The sequence below is a fragment of the Dermacentor andersoni genome, chromosome 2, assembly GCF_023375885.2.
Source record: "Dermacentor andersoni chromosome 2, qqDerAnde1_hic_scaffold, whole genome shotgun sequence".
NCBI lineage: Eukaryota > Metazoa > Arthropoda > Arachnida > Ixodida > Ixodidae > Dermacentor > Dermacentor andersoni.
This window is the reverse complement of record NC_092815.1, coordinates 95,631,454-95,656,952: the sequence shown is the minus strand read 5'-3', so window position 1 is coordinate 95,656,952 and position 25,499 is coordinate 95,631,454. Positions and strand designations below refer to the sequence as shown.

Here is a 25,499-nt window from a genome sequence, read left to right as displayed (position 1 = left end):
GCTTTTACATTAAGTTGTGTCTTACGTTGTATTTAACTCTTGCTAATAAGGTGTTTATCTTTTCTCTTCCCCATCTTAAATTAATGTGGATGAAAACTCGGGACTCTTTTCAATAGCGCTCTCACTTGTTTGCGCTTTGCCTCGGTAGCTTTCTCTTCATAGCCACAGAAAGTTGTCCGCTAGTAGATTCGTCCGTCCGTCCGTCTGTCACCTGTACACCAGAAACTCCACCGGCGCAACCCCATGCGCACGCGCGATAAAAAGGAGAGAAAGAGAGGCGCGCAATTGGCTGCACCAACAGTGACATGTTGCGCCCCGTCGCAGCCGAGCGCACGCGCAGCAGTTTCTCTATACAAGATACGGCGACTGCCGCGCCAGCTGCTAGCGCCCCTTGCAAATGATGTCACGTGAATACCTACTACAGCCTTTATAGTTCGGTGGCTGCGTGCCCTGTGGCGTGCCTTCAGAACTGCGTAGTCGCCCTCCATGTTAGCGTAGATAGCGACGGCGGTTTCATCTGCAGCGGTTGTGGCAAACAGTGATTTCGTTGACTCGGTGCGCGTCTCTAGAACTGTGTAGTCACCACACGTTACGATGTGCAATAGCCATTTGTTTAATGCCCTGCTGATACCCTCGATAATTCCACATTTGATTAATTAGGGCATTTTTTTCAGCAGCGCGACATCCGAATTAATGAAAAGAAATACAGAAAAAACCACTTTAAAAAAAATGTTGCAGTTAGGCTCAAAAGGAAAAGCATTGATAGCGATAGCCAAGTATTAGGTATTAGACAACCACAAGTAAGGTTCGTATTTTTATCAGCCATATATATTGCAGTAAACATTCACTTACTAATTAAATTAACAAGCATGGTGGCACATGCTGAAGAGGCAAACATGAGCAGATCCCACTCTATGACTGCGAGCACTCGCTGTCACAATGCTGGGGTGATGAAGTGTGCTGGCAAGGGGCCACGAAAGCTTTGTGCTGCCTCACTTCATTGCGTCTCTGAAACTTGTGTTACACACCATCCAACACTAGGTGCTCGGGAAGACAGCGCGCATGAAGCTACCAGCCCTACTGACTAGCCCTTGTGCTTTGCACTCGCCCCAGATTACATCCAAGATGCGCAGGCCGCGTATGTGCAGCCACAGACTAGAGACGTTCGCTTTCCTCCCCTAGATCACGTGCCTAACATCGGGTGTGTGTCAAGCCATTATCCTTATTGGCTCACCCTCACACGCTTTCCCTCGTGTCAACAGCATACAGAGCACGATTGCATTGCACTTGGATTTCATAAGGAACATCGCGGTGACAGCGAAAATTTGCCTGGAGTGTCCATATAATTGCTACTGCACTAAGCAAGAGAACAGCACTACATTTGCATAGAAATAGGTGGGACTGTCACATAAACAAAACGGAAGGCAAAAAAAGTCGGCACAAAAAATCATCATGCAGTAAGCTTTAGTGTCTTTCATCACCATGCTCAACACACACTCAGTACACACAGCCATGCTCACCACCACCATGCTCAGCACGCTACTCACGCATTGCAATGAAGACAACAAATATTTACATTGCAATTAATGAGCGTAGCTGCACAAGTATACCGGGAGAAAATGTGCACAGAGCCGTAGGCAAAGTACCCGACAAGTGCCCATCAGTCAAAACCAACTGGGAACCAGGCACACTGGGCCAAGTCCACCGAGTGTAGGGTTGCATGTTATGACTTCTTAAGAGAGGTGGCTCACAGAGATATCGCACATGAAGGTTGGCTGCATGATGTAATGCTCCCCCTCTTTGTTTGTTTTGTAATTATTTTGGTCGTGTTCTTTGCAGGATTCTGTTCATATATACATACTGAGAACTTTTCCAAGAACATGTCAAGGTATTTTTAGTGCTATAACATAGAAACGTTGACTAGGCGAAATTTACAGTTTAACAAATTTTTGGCTTCAGTATATCAAGGTTCATTTACATTCGCATTTCGTATTCACCTACACAGCCATGTAGTCATTCGTGCTATTTAATGCATACATTAGAAGAATGACAGAGAATGAAAATATATACTACAAGAGGCACTCAGTAATTAATATTACATACTTTATTTAGACATCTTGTATCTTCCACTTGCACCTCATATGTACAACCCATGCACACATATTATGTACAACTCTTGAATGTTATGTCTTGACTCACAGCTAAGACATCATCACCATCACTTGATTTGGAGCTTGACACCAATGTTCATGGCAGCCAGTTCTGCAACCAGGTATCTGAACACATACGGTATGCTGATTATTTCAATGAAATCCCCAGTCTGACAAGTTGGGCATGTCCACTTGCGAACCACATCACTCTCCACTTTGTCAATGACAGGTGACAGCATGCTCTGGCACTTGCTGCACACGTATGCCTGCAGCAAATGAAACAGAATTTTAATGATTAGCAGCAAGGAATAAAATATGTGCAAAGCTTTACAAGATACATGTGAATACTACTGCATGATTACTGAAGCACAATCTTTTAACAGTATGTCCAGTCATTGTTATAATTTGTCCCATATGGCTAAATATATATGCTCTCAAAGCATTGTACAATCAAGTCTCAATACAGCAATTTTTTTTCTTTTTAATGAAGTGTTTAACATCCTTGGGCACTCTTATTTCACTACACAAGCCTTATTGCTTTCCACCCCCATTACAGTGCAGCTGATGAAGCGAGTAATTGGACTTGCAAATCCGTGCTCAGCAGCAGAACACCATAATCACTAAGCCACTGCAGCTGATCAAATCTAAACCTGGTAACTGCCAGTCTCTAGGACTAATTAATTCAATTTTCTGAACAAGCTGCTGCACTTTCCAACCAAGGCACCCAATATCATCAACAATTGTGCCTAATTTCTTGTATTATGCACAATGGTAGCAAATATAACAAGGCACAGCATCCTCGACTTTGCCATACCAGAGACTTGTCAGAGCAGTTGAACAGCCTGTCTTGCAGCAAGAATGATGCACCATGGGCCAGCAGAGAGTCTCGCTCCATCTCCCCAAAACGGATGCCTCCAGCCCTCTTGCGTCCTTTGACTGGCTGGTGGGTCAACGTGTCTACAGGACCAGTAGTTCGCACCTGCATAAACGTCGGCCAGTGGTTTGATGCTAGGGAACCCAGTTATCTTGCAAGGCTTTAGTCCTCAGAAAGACCTGCCACAACATAGTTCGCTCTCAAGAATGGTGACCGTCAAATCATAGTGATGGTGCTTGTTGAAGATCCTGTAAGGGGCACCATTGTGGAAGGCTCCAGAAGCACATGTAGCTGTATGCAAAAGTCTTCAGTGCATGAAATGCTGGAAAAAATTACATGACTTTGCAACTTCTCTACGGAGCCTAAAGTTTCGGTGAACAATGTGGTGGTCCTATGTGGAAGTATTCATGGCACCTTTTGAAATGAAGGCAGATGCCCTGGCTGCAAAAAAATTCTGCTTGTTCTCGGATTCCGTGCTTCGCAAACTTTTGTGGTTAGGAGTATGCATCAACTATCTCACTATCTCTCAGATGCTTAACATGCACCTAAATCTACGTATACTGAATGAGCTCTAGCGAGGAACGCACTGAATGAAATGTGGCCCCTGCCGGAATCGCACCTGCAATCTTATGCTTAGCAGCAGAATGCAATAGCCAGAGACGTCACAGATGGAAAACAAGAACTTACTGGCAGACTTAGCAAGGTTTGACGTTCCACCTTGCTGATACTACATGGCCACACGTATACAAACGCTGTAAAATAAGGATGGACAGGAAAGGACAAGCACTAACTTTTATTGAAAGTATCTTGGGGTCCCCTATAAAAACAGGGTGGCAGCTGCCAGGGAAAGAGGGCAGCCAAATATGACAAGGTAGATGCTGTGCCTGATTATAACCACAAATGGGTTTGTTTTATTATTGTGATAGTAATTACAGTTAAATCTCGATATAAACAACTTCAGTATAACGAAATTCTCAATATAACAAAGCATTTAACTTTTCATGACCTCTTGGCCATAGAACACCATGTATCTAGAACCTCAATATAAAGAAGTGTGTTTGAATGAAATTTCAATATAACAAGATTTCACTGCCGCCGCAAAGTAATGCTGAGAAAATAAATGGAAACTTCCACAGACGCTGATTCGCAGAACGGCTGCTTGAAAACGCACCTCTAAAATCGCACGCCGCACGGCAAGAACGACCGCCGAAGTGGAGCCACATCATTTTCTGTATACAGTCCGAGTACGATAAGATCCTATCACGCCCTGCACACTGTGTGCTTTAGGTGAGAGTGAAAGTGTGCGAGAGTGAGACAAGAAAGATGGTGGCTTCACAAGTGCCGCCTTCCCATGCAAGCAAAGGCAAAGACGGGGAGGGGAGTGAGCTCACGGTAACGCGATCAAGCACGCGCGAGGGGGCAGAGTGGGCGTAAGTTGGCGCATGTCTCACCCATGGCTGCACACAGCTGCAAGCGCGGTTGAGCGCACACGCAGCCGCGCACCCTGCTTTAGAGGTAATCTGCCGCGTGTTTAAAGAGTGGACATGTCGGGAAAGCGTGGCACCTTGTAAGCTGTTTTCCGGCGCGTTTAATATTTTAAGTGCAGTAATCTCAAGCTTCGGTGACCCATTGGAGCAAGAGGCAGATGAAGCATTCGCTCCCCACTGACGGCGCTTTTCCTGATAGCATCGCCACTGTGCGGGTGACGCTATCAGCCACGGGGGCGGAGTGCACATGAATGCGTGGCCAGCTTCGCTATATTCGTACCGCTGATATGAAGATATCGTCGACGTACAGGGCATGAAACCGTATTACTCGTCGCCGACTCCCAAATTTATCAAGATGAATTGTTTTCCGATTCAAGCTTGCCTTTTGCAATTGCCCGATAATTCAGAAAATTCAGTCTGTGTAAGAAAAATAGATCCGCGACTGTACTTATTTGCATAAAAGGTCCATGTCAATATAAAAAAATTTCTATATAATGAAGCAAATTGCCAATTGTACCAACTTCGTTATTTGAGATTTAACTGTATATAGACACTCCAGGCACATTTCCGCCATCAGCAGTCGAGCAATCTCTCTTGCGACGCAACTTTCACGGTCGAGCAGTAGACATTGGTTGCCCTCGATGATGCCTTCTACGTCTGCAGGTGTTTCGGTGCTGACGGAAATGACAATGCCGGAGCGAGGCAGGATGCTGACTTGATCTTCGAGCACACTCAAGGCATGGTGACTACGAGAGCTCTCTGGTGGTATCGCTTGATCTTTGCGGAGCCATACTGATTTCGACTTCAGGTCGATGATTGTGCCGTGTTGGTTCAGGAAGTCCATGCCGAGAATGACACCTCATGAACACTGTTGGAGGATAATGAAGGTGGCAAGGTAGGTCCAGTCAGTAAGGGTAATTCCAGCTGTGCAGATTTTAGTCAGCGTTATTAGGTGTCGTCCAGCGGTCCGAATCTGAGGGCCTTCCCATACAGTGTTAACTTTTATCAACTTGGTGGCGATGGGTCCACTCAGGACAGAGTAGTCAGCTCCTGTGTCCACTTAAGGCAGTGATTGCGTGGTCGTCGAGAAGCACGTCAAGGTCAGTGGTTCTTTGTTTTGCATTGCAGTTTGATCTTGGCATCGGATCACAGCTGTATCACATCGACCTGCAGCTGGTGCACCGCATCGTCAGGCTTTCTTTTGTTAACATACCATATTTACTCGCATAATGATCGCACTCACATAATGATTGCACCCCTGAATTTTGTCGTCAAAATTCCATATTTTTTTCTTTCCCATGTAATGATCGCACCCCGAACTTGTCGCAGCGATATGTTGTGTGCGAAGCCTAGCTAATGATGATCGTGCTTACCATCTGTCGAATGCTGTCGAATGCTACACAAACGATTCTCGAAGACCTACCAAGCGGTCTGTAAGCACCAAACATTCTGAAGCAGATGTCGCATTCCTTTCGGTGCCTTTCGATTCTTCTCATCTGCACTTGTGGACACAAAACAAATCGCGAGCAGCAACGATAGTGGCCACGTTTACACTGATACGTTCACACGCTGACGCTTGTAACACAGCTAACATATTCGCCCACCCTTAGCGGAAACATGCCGTATTAGGATAGTAATGAAGACAAATGCCGCAGTTTCCGCAGCTTGCCCACTATGTGTTTCTGTCACCGGCAGCTAAGCGCGCCCATTTCTGTTTCTGTCCCCTCAAAGTGGACATGGCCATGTTATTGTCGCAAACTTGCCGATATTAACGATATTATTCATTACTGATATGAAACAAACTGTTTCAATGCGCGTAATGTACTCACAAGAAGAAAAAAAAAATGAGTTCGGCGCGTTCAGCTTGCTTAGCTGGCTGCCATTTTTGTTTTGGTGTCCCGCACTGTTACAGCGGAAGCCGCCTGTTTGTTGACCTGTTGTCATTCTGCAGCAAACGCGCTATAAAAAAAAAAAACATTTCTTTTTGCGGGAAATTTAACTTGCGTAATGATCGCACCCCTCAATTTGCGTCAATTTTTTTTACAAACAAGTGCAATTATTATGCGAGTGAATACGGTATTCTCTGCTTCCACTCTTCGTCGCAATGGCGGCGTGTCATAGCAATGTTGTCGAGCTAGGAAGTGTTGTCGTCAGTGGCGGAGCATCTTCAACATTTCGACGTACAGCAACTGCACCTCCATCAGTTGCTGCTTTTAGTTTTCCAAATATGGGCTTGTGGACCAACCCCGGGCTGGGCTAGTGTATGGTCGGCGCTATGGTGACAGGTAGCAGCCTGATGATGGCAGACAGGACGATCGTCGAGGGCTCCACTGAGTGGCGGCAAGGTAGTTTGCGATTTTACGAGGGAGTTCACCTTGCTGTGGGTGCGAAACAATGACGACGAGCCAATCTAGTCCCATTTCACGCTATGGGCACCGGCGATAGACATGGCCTGCTTCTTCGCAGTTGTAGCAGAGGGGACGGTGGTTGGGAGCATGCCAGACGTCTCTCTTCCTGGGGAAGCTGTGATGGGCCACCAGCGCTGTCGTGCTGGTGGACGACGGACTTGCAGCGTTGTGTGGCTGTGGTGCGAGTGCAAAGGGAGACCCTGGCAGCATGCGACAGCGGCGCATGCCATCGCTTGCGGCTTGGGCTGCAGTGATTGTGGCTGCACCTCAAGAACTCCAAGTGATTGCTGAACCTCTTTGACAATATCGGCTTGAACATCGGTGTAGCTTTCTGTCAGTGTTCGGTGGTTATATTGCCTTGTCCGCACATCGAACATAGTCTCAATGATTGCTGCCTGGGAAGCAAATTCAGCAACAGTCCTGAGTGGGTTGCGTATCTATCCAGTGAAGAGCTCTTGCTTGAAACCCCTCAACAAGAAGTGAAATTTTTTTCTTGTCTGGCATGTCGGGGTCAGCGTGTCTAACAGGTGAGCCGTCTGCTTTGTGAAAATTGCGACATTCTCACTGGGTAGTTGCACTCGGGCTTCTAACAGAGTTTCAGCCCTTTCGTTGTACACGGCGCTCGTTAAGGTCTGCAGGAAGCTGTTGCGAAATAGGTCCTACTTTGTCAGGGTTGACTTTCGGTTCTCAAACCACGTTCTGGTGGCGTCTTCTAAGGCGGAGTATACATGTCACAGCTTGTTGTTGGAATTCCAGTTGTTGAAAGTAGCAATTCTTTCGTAGGTCTCCAGCCAGGTTTCTGGGTCTTCAACCGATGATCTACAGAAGGTTGGGGGCAGCAGGATGGGGGATGCTGGGGCAGCCGTTGAGGTTGTTGACTTGGCCTTTGATTCCTGTGGTCTTCTCAGGAAGAAGCCCGTACTCCGGTAGCAGTCCTTGCAGCCTACGGCTAACTAGCTGGTCCTTGGTGACGTTGGTGTTGTCCTCGAGTGTCGGGCTTGGATCGTGGCATTGTGGTGGCGTTCGGTACATGAATGCACTAGCACCTCCACCAGATGTCACATAGCGGTGACAGGGAGAACACAGCAGCAAAACTGTGAATAACAACTTTTTTGGGGCGAACCTGTGCCCACGAAAGCAAGTCACAATCAAAGCACAGCAAAAGCGGCGAACACAGTTGGTGATCGTCAAAAATATGACCAGCGGGTCAAGTGCATTGGCTTTTATACATCACTCGCCAAAGGTTCTAGTGTAATTGCTGGTGCCTGTGTGGTTTCCAAAAACTACTACACAATTCATGTTGTGCATGCAATGTGATAATACGAGGTTCTGCAAGGACATACACATAGATACAATGAACGATAACATTCGCCTAAGTCCAAAATCATGCAGGCGCATCTTGCCCTCAGCAATAACGTTCAACATTTGTTAGCAGCAGTCACCTGAGAAAGACAAACACACATGTCAACATGACTATTAGGCACACCTTAGTGGAGAGCGTCAGATTAATTCTGACCACCTGAGGTTCTTCAATGTGCACCTAAATCTAAGTATGCACGAGCGTTTTTGCATTTCTCCTCCACTGAAATGCGGCCACCGCGGCTGGGGTCGAATCAGCAACCGCGAGCGTAGCAGCGCAATGCCATAGCCATTGGGCTACCTCCTAATGCTCCTCTTAATGCTACCATTCATAACACTAACAGCAGAAAAAAAAAATACAGATAGTAATTGGAGAGAGCCGTGCTACACGAGCACGCAGTCAGAGCATGAGCAAACGCATGAAGTTATTCTAGCCGGAGCGTAGCAGACGACGAAAGCGAGTCTCTGGTTTACGTCACGAGAGCACAGCCATCGGTCATGCACAAGGCTAGTATGTATAACAAATCACAAGACCTAGTCAGGCAGCTGTACAGACAATGTATAATGGCAGAGAAATATGTCAAGTCAGTGAAGACATGAGGTGCCCAAGAAGAATGTGGTGTTCACATACTGTCTGTACATCCTTTAACTTGTCACTTGTCCCTCTTCAAGCCTGGCTGGGATTGAGCCCACCACCACATAAGTTCATCAGAATGCTTGCTGGAATGAACTTTTCATGTGCATAGACCTATTTGTTCCATGTTTTGATAAACATGCATCCTTTAGAAGACTAAAGGGACTTCAAAAATACAAAAAGAAACAATAGATGGCCAAAAAAAAAAGAAAGGCACCTGGTACTTGTCAGCCACCATGTGCCTCAGCCTCTGGTAGTAGACAACTCCGAAAAAGATGTCTGCTTCCAATTCACGGCCGTCCACACCCGAGTACATGCGCTCCGTCCCATAGTAGTTGTAGCCAGCTGTAAAGGACATTAAAAATGCACAGCTTTCGTGAAAATATGTCCACACATACTGTATACATATTCAGAACACTCATGAAGCAAGTACAGTAAGCTTTTGTTTAAACGAAGTCATAAAAGAAGGCAAAATTTTAAAGCAGCCAGAGTTCCTCAAGATGAGCAGAACTTCACAGTGCTAAATTATAAAAATAAATGTACAATCATTTAGAAACCGTGCCCACATAAAAGCATGATGTATGACGACACATAGCATGTTGATATACTATTTTAATGACTTTCCAACATTGGTCTTGGGCATAAAACTTAGGCTGTGCATGATTCCAGAGTGCTCAGACAGCTCACGGCCAATCACACTAATGCTTGTGGTGTACATACACGATGATCATTGCTGTTAATGGGACAGCAGTATTAGCAGACAAAATGTGGTTCACTGTAAATGTTGACAAAATTATAGGAGTGCTGCCTTCACTACCCTCCCCAAAAGGAGCATCAAAAATCAGTGTTTTTGGCAGGAGATGGCACCTCTTCAATATCCGTGTCAGATAAGCTCCCTCCTACCCTATTTCTCTTTCTGCTCCCCCGATTTCCATACTGATGTCCTGTAGTTTCATTCGGCTTGACCGCAGTTTCGGCAAGAAAAAGAATACAGATTATTGGCAGTGGTGGAAAACGTCTTTATCTATTTGTACGTCCCCACCAACCACCAATTTTTTTGTTGTACACACTGTTTTCAATGTGCTAGGTGCTGAAGCTTACCCAATGCAAGGAACACCCATAAGCAGCAGCCTTTTTTTTGGTCAGTCAATCTTTCAAGATATCCAGATTTCACCAGGAAATACATACGAGATAGGCAAGTTACAAACACATGATGCTGATGGTGGCTAGCTCTGTGTCGTGAAAATCTTCCATCTTAGCCAGCAGTTCGAGATTGAAAGTTTAAGTTAATGAAAGTCTACTGCACTTTATAAATTCACAGAAGTTTAGAATAACGTACCTAAATACAAAGCTACTTTCATTATACTACCTGGTACTCCTTATAAGCATATATCTGCTACACAGTGATGTTGGTGAAGAAAATCTTTTATATCTGTGTTCTATCTGTTATATCTGCATTGTAGTTTCATTTCATTTCATTTCATTTATTTTTCCCTTAAAGGCCCGAAGGCATTACATAAGGGGGGAGCAAAATCAAGGTCAAAGAGAAAGAATAAATTGACAAAAGAGAACAATAACAAAAAAAAAAAGAGTATGTAACAGTGAAATGTTTTTGTCACGCGTATACAATGCAAAGTAAAATTCACGGGATTGAAACACGAGAAAAGAAAGATATATATATATGAAACACTCAGTTAATACACGAGAAAAATACAGTGAAAAAGGCATCACACGGAAAACAAGTAAAAATAAAATATAATCAGCTGTTGAGAGTGCCGAATTGAATATGACAGGAACCTTTTGCCTTCATGAAAAATGGTCATTTAGTTTATCCCGGAATGATTTGCGGTTAGTGCATGATGCAATGGTATTTGGCAAGCCATTCCATAGTGCTATCGCATCCGGAAAAAATGATGACTTTAGAGCTAGGGTGCGACAGTTGATGCGTGCGATGCTATGGTCATGGCTTAGGCGGCTAGACGTCCTGTGCGGGGGTTGCAGCTTTTCGTGTCTCGTGCGTGGGTGATAGTAGAAATGATGAAGACAGAGGCGAGATATAATGCGGCGTGACTCGAGTGATGGGATGGCCAGGGAGTGTTTGCAGAAGTTCCTTCGTCATGTTCACAATGTCCCCTGGGGCTCACCGAGCGCGGATCTCTTTCTGCAAAGTAGTGTGCTGAAGATCCACAACTTGTACAAATACCGCTTAAGTGTTCGGTTTAAACTGGAAACACGGAGAAACGTAAACCACATACGTTACCTAGCTGATTTACGTACCCGAGAAGCGACCTACAAGACAAGACATACGGAAAATTGGGTAGTGCCAACCCCTCGAATAAATTCCGGTAGAGAACGCCTACAATTCACTCTTCCTTCCCTCTTAAATGCTTATGTACATAATAATTTTGATCTTTTCAGTGCGTCAAACGGTGCTTTGCGTACTATGTATGTTACCATGTAGGTTCTGTTCTTCTTTGTGGTGAATATTGTCTAAATATTGTATAATTTTGTTATGTTTTCTTTTGTATTTGTTCATTATGTATAAGTGTTATTAGACTGCAATTACCTTTGTTTTAAAAGCCTTGCTGTGAAGCCTCTGCCAAGCGAAAGGGGGCTGCGGCTTTGTCAAGCTGTTTCTGACAGCTTTTTCTGCGCCTCCGCTGTCTGTATTTGTACAAGGCAGAAATAAAGAATTTGAATTTGTTTCAGCGCGGTAATACTGGTTTTTCTTGAATAGCATGATGCTATAAATCGGACGGCGCGATTCTGCACGGCTTCAAGGTCAGCAGCGAGGTACGCTTGTGATGGGTGCCAAATGGATGAGGCATATTCTAGTTTTGGGCGAATGAATGTTAAATATGCTAGTTTTTTTATGTCGGGAGATGCGGCCTTCAAGTTACGGCGCAGGTATCCGAGTGTGCGAGAGGCTGCAGCGCAGATGTTTTGAACGTGAGTTACCCTTAATAGCGATGGTGTTAGATGGAGGCCAAGATATCTGTAGGATAATGCAGAATCAATGGAAAATGAGTCAATACTGTATTGGTTCAGATTCATGGTGCGTTTTCTGGTGAAAGACATGGATTTGCATTTGTTAATGTTTAAGGAGAGGAGGGATTTATCGCACCAAGAGGAGACAGTGTCAAGATCAGACTGAAGAAAAGATGAATCGCTGGTTCCCCTAATCACTCTGTATATGATGCAATCATCGGCAAAAAGCCGTAATTCCGATTTTATATTGCAAGGTAGGTCATTAATGTAAATTAGGAATAGTAGTGGCGACAGGCCGGCGCCCTGAGGGACTCCCGATGTTACATTGGAAAGAGGAGAGTGACTATCATTTGTAGAAGTGAACTGCTTGCACCCTGAAAGAAAATTTTCGATCCAACGGATTAGGTTGACGGGTATTCCTAGTGATGAAAGTTTTTGTAGTAAATGATTGTGTGGGACCCGGTCAAATGCTTTGGAGTAATCGAGGAATATAGCATCTATTTGGAGGTTGGCATCCATGGATTCGAGCAAATCGTGTATGAACTCTGCAAGCTCTGTTTCATATGAAAGGTGTTTCCTAAAACCATGCTGGTGCGAATAAAAAAAGTTGTTAGATTCAAGATGTGTCATTAGGTTTGTGGATATAATGTGTTCGAGTAATTTTGATGGCACACTGTTAGGGAAATAGGACGGTAATTAGAGGCTAATTTGCGGTCACCGGATTTAAAGACTGGGATGATTTGGGCAATTTTCCAATCATCCGGAACTTCCTCGGATTGTAAAGACTGGGTAAAGATCAATTGTAGTATCTGAGCCGAAGTCGTTGATGTGTTTTTTAGTAGTTTACTATTGATTTGATCACAGCCTGCTGATGACGACAGTTCTAGAGAAGCAATAAGGTTGCTGATACCGTTAGTATCAACCTGGATCATAGGCATCGCCACTGATGAGGATTCTGGTGAAGTTATGGCGGTAGACTTGCTTACAGAAGAAAACACCGAGACGAAATAGCGGTTCAAAACGCTGGCACACTGATCTGGTTCGACTGGTTCTCCATTAGTTCCCATAAGCGCTATTTGGTTCGGGCGAGACCTAGGGGATAGAATGCGCCTAGGAATAGAATAGTATCGAGGTATGAGTGTGCTCAAGTGTGTTAGCAGGTCTGAGGCAGTGGTTGTGCATCAGACTTATTAGTTTTTAATAGCAGAATGGAATGTCCACACTTTTCTAAATTGATGGCACTGTCATCAGTGCCCAGTGGTATGAAATTATGAAGGTAGTCACCTATGGCATGTGTAGCATAAAAGAGGACTGTCCAATAACCCAACCAGAACATAAAATACTTCTTCAACTTCCCAGAAAGACCTACAATGTTATCTTTTATGCCCTTTGCTACAGACACTACAACTTATAGCAAAGGGTTGTTATGGTTGCCTAAAACGTAGTGAAGTGAAAAGGGAAACAGGGTAAGCTGTCTAAAATACATACAGCGACCAAGGCTCAAGTACTATAGACCTAAATTTACTGTAATAATAATTGACTGGGTTTAACATCCTAAAGCTGCTGTAAGCCATGAAAGACTTCATAGGTGATGGCTCTGGATATTTTGACCACTTGAGTTCTATACATGTGCACCAATAGATAGATAGAATAAACTTTAATGTCCAACGGATAAGGTGATCTACCCACCCCCCGACACGCAGGTCAGGGGGCGAGTACCGCCGCCTCAGATGCAGGCTGGGAGGTCTTGGGTCCCAGCAGCCTCTTCAGCCAGTTGGACGAGCCGGAGCTGGAGCTCAGAGTCCGAGCTGCGCAGCAGGGTCTCCCAGGTGTCTCTACTACCTATTTTGTGCGTTCCCCCGGGAGAGTACGGACATTCCCATATTATGTGGTCGAGGGTCCCTCTCGCCCCACAAAGATTACATTTATCGCTCCTGGCCTCGGGGAACGTGTGGTTCGCCATAACCGGGTGCAGATATGTATAAGTTTGTAGTCGTCTCCACGCGACTGCTTGTCTGTGCACCAAAACATCGGTACATAAACAATATTGTACAAGCTTTAGAACTTTACATTACGCTCTCTACCAACACCATAACGACAATGACAACACCACCACCAATACTAATAATATTAATAATAAAGTTAGAAAATATATATGTGAATTCTATTGCTGCATGAACAGCACTGTCCGAGTTAAAAAAAAGAAATAAAAACAAGGTGAAGTGCAAACACATCTTGTGTGTTATTCAAATCAGTGACAGGGCATTAAATGCAACAAGTTTCTGAACATACATGAGGCATGATTCTGATGCTAAGAAATTTATGCAAGTTCAGTTGGAAACATGGCACAGCAAGTGTTCAAGTTTATGCAAACAATTACCATTTTAGTCTTATATGATAGCATCGCACCTTTTTGAAGAAGTTCTCCAAAGTACTCGGATGCTGGCTGATCTTCAGAGAATTTGAAAGGTGTTGCGTCATGCACAACACCGTGAAGCATGGAGGACTTCCCAGCCATACTTTCGATCATCATGCCTAAAAAAATATGGAAAAAAAGATTATAAATCTGGCACAACTAGATGAGAGACAAAGAGCTATATTTCTCCATATTCCCCCTCACTAGCCTAGACCTATACAATGGAGGGGAGGGGGGTGCATTACTTCTCAGGACTGTTGCATGTGAGTGAGTATAAAGACATGCACTGCGGCTTCTGCAGTGCTTTTGAGGGGGTGGGAACGTCAGATGGGGCGGAGGGGGGATCACGTGTGCAGAACAGTTCAGAGGACATTATGGCGATGCCTAGGGAGTTGTCATTGAAAACGTACTTAAACTGCAGAAAAAAAAAACTGGACAATGGACATAATGGAATGGGACTTGAATGGTGAAGTGCAAACTATCAGTTCATATCTATTGAAATGAACCATAAAAAAGGATAAACAGTGTATAAGCACGGTGTGAAACCCTGCTAAGTTTGCAGGTGTAGCCACTGTGCACAGATATCAATAGGACATTACATGAGGTATCCTGTGCAAGGCTTTATGTCCCAAGCGTGCTGGCTTTCGCGCCCTGGAATGCCTCAGCACCAGTACTCAAAGAATCTATCACATGCATTTGTTTTTGAGAGGTGTTAGGAGCTCTTACATTTACCTTTCCGAAATCAAGAGTACGTATTCGCTTTTGAGAAGGTGCACAAACCATGACAAAAATTCATTCTGGACTGACAATTTAGTATACAAGCAGAGTTTTAGTACAGTCAAACCCGGCTATATCGAACTCACAAAAAAACGGCTATCAGTTCGATATAGAGCATAATTCGATATAAGCCTGCTAAATAATTGGATGTCATAAAAGCACATACCATTTATAAAATCACTTTACTGAAGAAACTAGCTTAGTTTCGCATAAATTAGTCCTGCATTTTCTTCTGCTTGGGCAATTTCGCTGCCTGCGACGCACGCACTTCCCCACGTTGTCTAAGGAGTCCGAGCAGCTGAGGCCGCAACCTTCCGCATTCGCGCAGAAGCACCGGACTAATGCGAGTGCATCAATCACTTCGGAGGATGTGGGCAAAGGACCGTAGTTGCTTTTCTCAATGTGCCTACTTTCATTTGTGCTCGGTACGATGTCGGCGATGTAGTCTTCATTTCCGGGCTCTCCCGTGGTCGCGACACCATCATCTGCACTCACAAACTCATCCACCGTTGATTCGAATGTCCCGGAAATTTTGACAGCTCGCTCCAAACTTCGGCAACACCGGCAACGGCTTCGTCGCATTCATCAGAATTCACAGTCATCACCGAGCACACGGAAACCGGCATGTATGAAGAACCTCTCGTACACGGCCGTGCATACGCGTCGAGCGCCATGGGCACCGGGTTGCGAGTCTGGCCACTTTAGCCCTAATCGTGCCGAGAGTGCTCCTCGGAATCTTGCACGCTGCGGGGACATCCAACTTCTCATCGCGTTCGACGCGATTTATGATTTCGAGCTTTACGACGAAAGGCGAATTCGGCCGATTCATCACGGCAACACTGTGGGAGAAGGCCCACAAGGCGCAAACACGATAAACCAGAAAAGCAGCTAGACAACTCGCACTTTTGCCATCTTGCACGAAGAGCATCTGATTGGCTGTCTGAGCAAGAGCTGTAGGTGGGCCAGGATCATTTTTTGCTGGGGAGTGTCGATAGATAGTGATCTAAAGAAAGGAAGGACGCTTGATTCTGCAACCCGTGAGGAAGCACGGCGAAGCGTCGTCAGGGGAGAGGGAGTGAGAAGTGAAAGATGATAGAGAAAGAGGGAGGACGTAGCCTAATAGACTCCACTATGCGCGACAGGGGGAGTGTCGACAGCTCGCCCGAACAGCCCGAGGCAGCGCGGTCACGGTAGGGAGAGCGGTTGGATGGAGCCGCGCCGCCGGGTTTCCCCGCTACCGCGAGGAAAAGCCAACTTTTGGGGGCACTTTTCCGCCTCTTGACGTTCAATATATCGGGAGTCACTGCAATATTTGTTCGATGTAAGCGTAATTTTTGCTATATATACTCATTGTAACTATACCGTGACCAGGAATTGTTCGATATATAGAATAATTCGATGTAAACGGGTTCGATATAGTTGGGTTCGACTGTATATACAGTCACAACAAGCTTCTGCTATACTGCACTATGAGGTTTTGGAGCAGGACATTCAGTTTTAAAGATGCTTCTCACCAATGGTCATTCGAGAGGGAAAGCCATGGGGGTTGAAGATGATATCAGGGGTCATGCCACTTTCAGTGAATGGCAGGTTTTCCACAGGCCACATCTGGCTGCACACACCTTTCTGACCATGACGACTGGCAAATTTGTCACCAATCATTGGGTTCCTCTGCACAAAGTACAGCAGAAGCAAAGACAGCATACTCAAGAGTTAATCAACAGTGCATTACTCAAGAAGATCATGAACTGAAACAGAGCTAACCAAACAATAAGTACAGCCAGGCCATTGAACTGGTAAGCAGAATGCCATAACCACTGGGCTACACTGAGTAGGGATACCTGGCATGTAGCAACATCTGTTGTAGTAAGTATTGGTTTCCTGGAATATTAACAGATGGCGCGTTACTAACAATTACATTACAACAAGAGTGAATGCTGAGTGAAGAGGGGAGATCAGTGGCTGTGGGACAAAGGTGAAGCACAGGAAGCAGTTGCGGCGGTTTGCTGGGGGAAGGCTCGGCAGTTGACTGGTAGGTGCCATGGCAGAGTGGTGAGGCGTTTTATATTTTCAAGCTGTATGTTACTCTGTTTGATTCCTAATGAATTAGTTGACCTTGTTGTCCAAATAAATCCAAGGCTGCCTTGTCTCCAGAACCCACGCACCTATAAATCTGAATTGCTGCAACTGGCAGGGACCAACTGTTAGATGGCTCAATGTAAGCTTTGCTGATTGTATATTAAGAATGCATATAGCGGTAGTATATACTACATTCTGACAGAAGCTCACATGCACACAGGTCACAGGTCATGGCACTTTGTAGAAGCAGAACCTGTGGGCCGATTTAAAGCACCATCTTGTTTGTTAACATTCCATTAGCAGTGAAGAGCATGGACTGGATGGCCAAAAATTCTTTAGCACTAATGCATAACAACATCTATGAACGAATCTGGCATATTTCTCTGCTATGATGGCCAGTTAAAGATAAACTGTCATAGCATCAACACAATATGCAGAACTAGCTTACTTCCTTTTGATAGGTAAAGGGCCTAAATCTGAGAGCCAGGAGCCCTGACATAAATAGCCTACTCACACCCCTAAGAATCAACAATGGAATTATTGATTCTTGGAGGCGTAAGCAAGCCAGAACATAAGCATTTTATGCAACAGACCTGCCTTTTTGACACACAAAGTTCAGCCACCATAACCTAAGCAGCTCCACTTTCTGGACACCTTCTCATATCTAGGTCAAGGATCTAAACAGCCACACTGCCTGTTTCCACACCCCAACAGTTTTTAACTAGGCTGGCTTAATGCAAGTGTGCCATCCACCATTTTAGTGCCCACAAATAATGCCAATGGTCATGCATTCCTCTATCCTACACAGTAGATAAAATTAAGTAGATTAAAAAAAAAAGAACACGCACAATTCAGCTATTATGCCAAACCTCTCTCAAAGCAGCATATTTTACCTGGATCCAGTAGGTGATGCAGATGGCCTGCAGAAGGTCTGTGCCAGTGTCATTCCCCAAAAGCTTTACATCATAAATGTAGCCAGCTTCCATGTTCTTGTACTTATGCACTTTTGTCTCCCCGGTCACAATGTTGATGAAGCTGAAATGAAACAATGAGTGTTCTAAATGGATGTCCCACTCTTAGCCACCTGGAGCTCCATGTACCCTCAGTAATGTGAAAGTACATTCTGCCGCCACAGCATAAGAAAGGTACTACAGATTCTTTTAACCATGCGCCTAAAGTAACTACAAAATATTAGTAACACACACACTTTGCATATCATAATGACTTTTGCACACCAGTATTTTGCCCTGCAGCCCTATATGCCTTCCTTCAAAGGTGCTGAAAGGCGCAACTATGGAAAGGGTAGACAAATGTACCAATTTGTGCACAGGTGGCATCGTGGAGTGGGTAAGTAATCCTCGAGGTATCTTGGATACTTCAGAGGGACGATTGCCTGAAATACATATTGCTGTCAACCAACAATGCTGACAACTACCACTGCCACGATATGGCAAATCGTGGAGGTAAAAAATCTTCACTTTAAAAATAAGGCTAACGTACGACCAACTGGTTTACTCACTACTAGCTACACAACTGCCTTAGTTTTGTTCTAGTTGACTATCATACTGGCACCGTGGCGGACAGCGCTGCTTTTTCTGCCAAGATGGCTCTCAGTGGCATGCGCTATTATATCATCAGCCAGAGCAAGGGAACCATGAAACTACAGCAAGGCCATTCGTTTGTGAGACTGCACCATACTGAAGTTGGGGGTGCGATTATTAACAGGGGGAAAAAAATTCTAATTTTGTAGAGCAATGTTGTGAGTGTATTTATTATGGGAGTGGGTTCATTATGCAAGTAAATACGATATTCTATCATGTTCATTTTTTTTTTTTCAGATTTCATACATTTTTACACAATTCACTTTTGAATGACACTACTCCTTTGGGTGATAAGAAAAAAAAAAAACTGTTCCTACCAGCATCAAAAGCAAATCACAAAAGCAGGTCATTCCACACACATCACAGCCTTCATTGAAAAGTTGTGTGAACACAAATCGCCATGGTGTTGCTTTGCATATGTTTCACAAGATGAATCCGAGAAGTTTGGTCATTTGAAAAATTCATAGGGCCAACCTCGAACCTTGGTAACACAGAAGCAAGATGCTTGGTTTGTAATCAGCGAATGAGCTGTTCAAAAGTACAGATCACTAGCATCAATTCTTCTTTATTTAGTAAGAGTTTCAGTCTAAAGGGCATCAGGGCATGGCAACACAATATTGAAGTGATAATTCCAATAAATTTTGTGACCCTTATAGAGTGCACTTCTATCTGTTCTGCTCAACTAGACCATTTCTAGACAGGCAGCAGTTACAACTAAGATTCCGACCACAACCTATGGTCAGTGGTACATGTGCTTACCTGCAAACTGGCTGGTTGTGTTCCACTCTAGTGCCTATGTAAGGTAAACCATCGAGGTCGATGCGGTCTTCAAGGTGCCGGTCAGTCATCTTGCGCCCAAAGACAAGCGACACCTGTCTGCCTGCATCACCGGCTAGCACACGCAAATTTACTACCTCGCTTTTGTAGATGGAGCCATGCTTGAAGCCCCGCTCCACTGATGATTTGTTTAGCACCATAGCATCTTCCATGTCATAGCCCTGTGGAGAGCAGGACAGAATGGATCTGTCACTGAAACCTGGAACTAGACTTGCAAAGCATCAGAAACCTCCGTGACCTCCCATTTGGCTCCAAAAACCTTACTCACAAATGATCAGACGACCAACAAGGATCAGGACAAATAAAAGGGGGACATATACTATCAGCACAAATTGAAATTCATACAGGACATAGATTATCTGAACACCTGTTACATATATTTATACATAAGTGCAGTGCATAATCGCTGTGTAGCCAGCTTCTAAACATGGAATACTAGACCCAAGTGTATGTTCTGAAGTCTCAGTTAAGTCGATGTTATAAATGCAGGTGAACCTGGAAACGGAACACATTGCAGTAGTTTTGGAATTGTTTATGTTTGAATTTATGCTGATAGCACACTTTACGGAATAAAGGAAACTATGCTGCAGGGAGCGGGTTCTATGCTTCACCTATCTGACAATGGTTAGTCGAGGCACACTGCTTATCACACTACATGAAGTGCAGGGGACACCAATGTAGAGCTTGCTGACTCACAGACGTGAGTAGAGAAGGCTCCACAGTCAGAGGTAGGTCAACAGAAACCGGTTTGCTGACACAAAAAGTACAATGTTACCATAAAAGTTGCGGCTTAGAGACTAAAGCTCTCAAAATGCCATTAGAGTTCTATCTGCAGGCTCATCAATCATACAATTTTCTCTTACCATAGGCATTGATGGTGTACGCTCTGCCCATTTTCATTCCTTCATCCATATTATTTCTTGCTTACCATTTTATTGTACAAATACATATGAACTTGGCTAGTTTCAATTCTACTGTTTGCTGAACTACACAAACAATGATCATAGACACATGGCTGCTGGCCAGAACATTCAAGATGTGGTTCACCAAGCAAGTAAAGTCATTGGATCAAGAATCTGTAGCATGACTGTGGAGAACCTGCTCTCTAGCAAAGATGCACTTGGCATTCACACAGCTCTGTGATGAGGAAGAAGCCAATAAGGTAACAGGCAAGTACAACAGGAAAAGCAAGCTCAGTTTGCCTCAATGCCATTCACTCAGAATGCAAGCCCAAAGCAGTGAAGTTTGGTTTGCACAGAAGATTACCAGCAGTGCACCCGAAGTGTTGGCACAATATAGCTACTACTGGCATTTGAGCTGAGTGACAAACATTCAGCATATCTAGAAATGTTGCAAGTAGTTGACAGTTGTTGAAAGTTGCAAGAGGGCAATAGATGAGGCCAGTTGGTCCATGTTACTTGTTGGCACAGGTATAGACATATTGCCTTACACAAGGAGGCACAGTTACCGGCAAAATACACGGGCACCAAATTTCATAGTTGCTTGATTCACAGTCAAAATTTCTAATGCTTTACAGTGCACTACAGTGCATCATCGAACATTCCGGACTCCACCAGCATAACATACTAATCTGACCACCAAGGCAGCTCGAGAAAGTGATGTTTTTGTTTAACCTCTTAGGTGTTTTGGAAGAGCTCAGTTCATCAACGCAATCCTGGTCAATGGCAATAATCCTGCTTCCGAAGGAGCTTGGACAAACTCAGCACGTCCACTTGGGTTTTCTTCTACTACATATACGGCTGCAATGCCAGCATTTGAAATTTGTGGTTATTTTGCACTTTTTGTTTTGTTTTACTAAGGAGATGACAGCACTGTTTCAGTGCCTCAAAGACTGCATCGATTCACTTTTCATGTTCTAAAACATAGATGGCAGACATTTCGTCAGTGCTGGAGGGGGCGTTTATTGTGGTGTTTGTTTCCACTCATAGATGGCAGCCCTTTGTCAGAGTTCAAAGACAACATATTTGGAAGCATACGCTTTTTGTGTCTTTTGGGAGACTTGGAACGATGGTGTCTGCCACTGATAGCTTGCATGTGAGTCGCAAATGTGAAAGAGAGCTGTTGCTCAACTCTAACAGTGAAAGTGATGCACTGGAAAGATACAATGCACGAAGAAAGACGCAGCAACAGGAAAGTGGCATTTGGAGGAAACTAGGATCTGGTGCAGGCTCTGTGGCAAAGCTCTCTGCAACATTGCATGCTTTACGAGGTTCCATAGAATTCGTGACATGATTTAGAAATGCATGGGTGCACAAAAAGCTTTCTTCGGTAAAAAAGTTTGCCCCGTAGAATACTGTGTTTACACGATTCTGCTGTGCCCCTGATTATAACACGCAGTTATATTACCGCCCAAATATTAAAAAAATAATAACTTGGTGATGGTTCTACCTCGCACATTTAATGAAACCTGAGCCGACGTGTACTGTGTTGAAACGATACTATGAAACATACAAAGGCACACAGACACGCACACAGTTGAATCTTAGCGGCTAGACGTTATCAGAATCTAACGACACCTCCTTTCCACTGTCGCAAACGTGTGTCTCGGGAACATGTAACACATGTGACGCTGCTTGGTTACCCTGTTCTGCCAGAAGGATCACCTTATGCTTGAAGGATACCTTGGAATGAAAACGTCATTTTTTTTAACCTGCCGCTGGACTACCTCAACAAAAGGCAGTTGAGTAGAAGCACTATGACAGGCATACAGCAAACCGATTAATGGTGGCCGCTAACCAAGGCATAAAAAAACAATGTCCATTCGATGGCAGCGTGGCTAGCTACCTTGCATTTAGCTTTTCTTTTTTTAGCAAGAATCGGTTCTGTTTTTGATTTTGACTAGAATTAGTTACGAATGTAATTCGCATAAAAATTTGAACACACTTTTTATTCAAAAAAGGCGCACATTAGAATTGTGCAAATATGGCAGTTGATGTTGAATCGGGGCAAAATAAAGTGTTATTCCTCATTTCTATAGCACCCTCTATGGCAATGACAAATACATATATGTTGCAAATAGAACAGTTCAAATGACATTTTTATGCTCAGACATGAAGCAATTTGATTGAAAAATCTTTAGGAGGGTTTTTGATGGAGTGAAGTTTGAAAACGTTATAAAAAATCGAAATAGGGTCACTTCTGGTCAATATACTAATATGCTTAAGAGGTTAAACATGTTACCAGAACCTTCCTGAAAGTGAATGTAGTCAAATAATAGTACTGTTCTAGCCTAGTCAATCCAGTGGTTCCTTATTACACCTAAATTGCTGAGCATGCTATGTCAAGCTACCAAAGTTGTCAAGCTTGCATCTGCATGTTTTCCAGGTGCCTCCCATGCATGTAGCATTTGTATCTATGTTTTGAAGAAGTCCCAGTCAAATTCATTGCCTGCTGTTAACAAATTTTCGTTGCTCAGATTTATCACGAAACTTCAAATGGCACCAATACCACCATCAGTGTCTGTGTAGATGGCAGCGGTGACAATGAGGCTAGGGAAGTACCAGTTAATGACAGCTGCAATGGAATTGCAGACAGTCAACTAATTGAGCGAAGTCAACCTCAGTTCAAGTTGCCAGGGGATACAGACTTGGTGCATGCATTGATCGTCTATACACAGTAAAAGCAGGACACTGGCTGAAGCACAGAATGACCTGTTAAAATGGAAACGCACATGCATGCAGCAATACATTGACGAGCTCTTCTGGTCACTTGTGGAATAAAGACATTTTTGGTGAACATATTTTTTAGGACTCCACATTTTTCAGACTTCCAGGCAATCCCCGCCAAGTGTGAACAACCTGCTGGCAACTGTACCGTCACTATGGCAAGTTGAATTCCTATTCAATCGAATAAAACAAAACATGAGGCCCTCACCGTGTACGAGATGACTGCCACAATAGCATTGGTGCCTGTAGGAAATTCGTCCATGTTGTAGTGGTCATAGGCAGTAGGCCGAACAACAGGGGTCTGTGGTGTCTGGATGCGATACAGCTTGTTGTCCGAGCGGTAACGAAGTGCTTGGCATGGTGTGCCCATCGTTTGCTTGCCCATCTATGTGAGTGAATAATTAGCCATTTGCTTCTTATGGCATTGCTTTGCACTTCAAGTAAACATCAAGCAATAAAAATAAACAGCCAAAACACGAAACACTAGCTTGCACAGGAACAATATCACATGCCTTTAGATAAGATGGCAGCAAAATCGTCTCATAATGACAGAAATGCTCATTTTCAATACATGGATCAATGTCACTAAATGACTGCTATTTATAGTCAGCACACACTGTTGTTACCATAGAATAAGGTAATAAGCACAGAAGTCATACAAGAATTATCTTCGACACTAAGTAAAGCAAGTATGTTTAGCGGGGCTCCACTGTAGAAAGAACTGAAGAACTTCATGTGGAAATGTGGTGAAGAGTTGTGCTGTCCTACCCAATGAAGAAAAAAAGCTTCAAGCAAAAAGCAGTAGCTTCAAGCAAAATGCTTACCTGACACTGGTACATGTTACGAGGACTCTGGTTGAAATCTGAGTAAGGAATCATGTTTGCTAGCAGACTTAACATGCTAGTCTGCCTCAACTCCTGATGAGTGGTGATCTGAAGAAATGTAGTAATATAAAACAGAATCAACACTACAGGCACTGTAGTCTTCACATTACAAAAAATACTTCAAAGAAATTAATAGACATAATAGCATGAATGAAAAAGGATGCTTTTATGACCTCACACTGCTTAATGGCATGCAACATGATATGAGGACAAGTTAAACAAATGGAAGGACGACTTTTGTGATTACAATGCTCTGCTTATGTTTATAGAATTACATGATATGGCATCTAGTGATGCTTTCACCAAAAATGCACGTCAGGGAATGTTCAAAGCTTGCGAGGGTAGCACATGTTTTTCCAACGTTACAGATCATCTGCCACACACCTTCCCCAATCTGCCAAAAATTGCCAAATGCGATTAATAGTCAAAAATTCAGTCATCATTTCAGACAGATCATGGTGTTGCTAACAGACCACCACTCTCACTATAATTGTGAAATTATAAAGTTACAGCTGAACCTCATTATAGTAAAGTCACATTGAACACAAACATACCTTCACTATATCCTATATTTGTTATAAGCCTGCACTGCAAAAGAAATGCAAAAAAAAAAAATTATGGGGTTTTACATGCTAAAACCACTTTCTGATTATGAGGTCTTATCGATCCGTGTCGAACCATAATCAACCATGATCAACTGTACTGCGGCGGCAGCTGTGCGCTGTGTTCTCGCTGCTTAGGTGGCTGCATAAGGTGCAGCCACACGAACCCTACCTGCAAAGCGATCTGCAATGGGGACAGAGTGCGCAGTCTGCTCATAGCTTTGTGTACGCTGTGTTCCCGGCGCTTAGTTCGCACTGAGGCGAGATGCATGGGCCCTATATTGAAACTGATCTCGCCTTACGTGACGGATGGACTGACGGACTGGTTTCTTCGTTAAAATTAAATTAAATTATGGGGTTTTACGTGCCAAAAACACTTTCTGATTATGAGGCACACTGTAGTGGGGGACTCCGGAAACTTAGACCAACTGGGGTTCTTTAATGTGCACCTAAATCTAAGAACACGGGTGTTTTCGCATTTCGCCCCCATCGAAATGCGGCCGCCGTGGCTGGGATTCGATCCCGCGAGCTCGTGCTTAGCAGCCCAACACCATAGCCACTAAGCAACCATGGCGGGTAAAAGAAATGCAAGTGTGACAGCTCTGACAGGCCAGGCAAAGGGTCTCCTGTAAATAGGTAACGACTATAAGTTGACCATTGATAGTACTATTACAACGGTAAAAAAAAAAAATACCAATGAAGCTATCAATAGGCGCA

The 25,499-nt window shown here is 44.0% G+C and overlaps 1 protein-coding gene across 1 annotated transcript in view; it reads right to left on the bottom strand.

Annotated features, from left to right (window-relative positions):
- Nucleotides 1-2,086: 2,086 nt before the first annotated feature.
- Polr1B (RNA polymerase I subunit Rpl135) overlaps nucleotides 2,087-25,499 on the bottom strand; it is a 69,042-nt gene continuing 45,629 nt past the window's right edge. The window contains exons 18-26 of the mRNA XM_050188436.3: nucleotides 24,121-24,228; nucleotides 23,505-23,681; nucleotides 19,533-19,771; nucleotides 18,066-18,207; nucleotides 16,608-16,764; nucleotides 14,310-14,435; nucleotides 9,130-9,257; nucleotides 2,965-3,129; nucleotides 2,087-2,416 (exon numbers count right to left, since the gene is read on the bottom strand). Of these exons, the coding sequence (XP_050044393.1) occupies nucleotides 2,219-2,416; nucleotides 2,965-3,129; nucleotides 9,130-9,257; nucleotides 14,310-14,435; nucleotides 16,608-16,764; nucleotides 18,066-18,207; nucleotides 19,533-19,771; nucleotides 23,505-23,681; nucleotides 24,121-24,228 (1,440 nt within the window). The 3' untranslated portion in view covers nucleotides 2,087-2,218. The remainder of the gene's footprint in view (nucleotides 2,417-2,964; nucleotides 3,130-9,129; nucleotides 9,258-14,309; nucleotides 14,436-16,607; nucleotides 16,765-18,065; nucleotides 18,208-19,532; nucleotides 19,772-23,504; nucleotides 23,682-24,120; nucleotides 24,229-25,499) is intronic.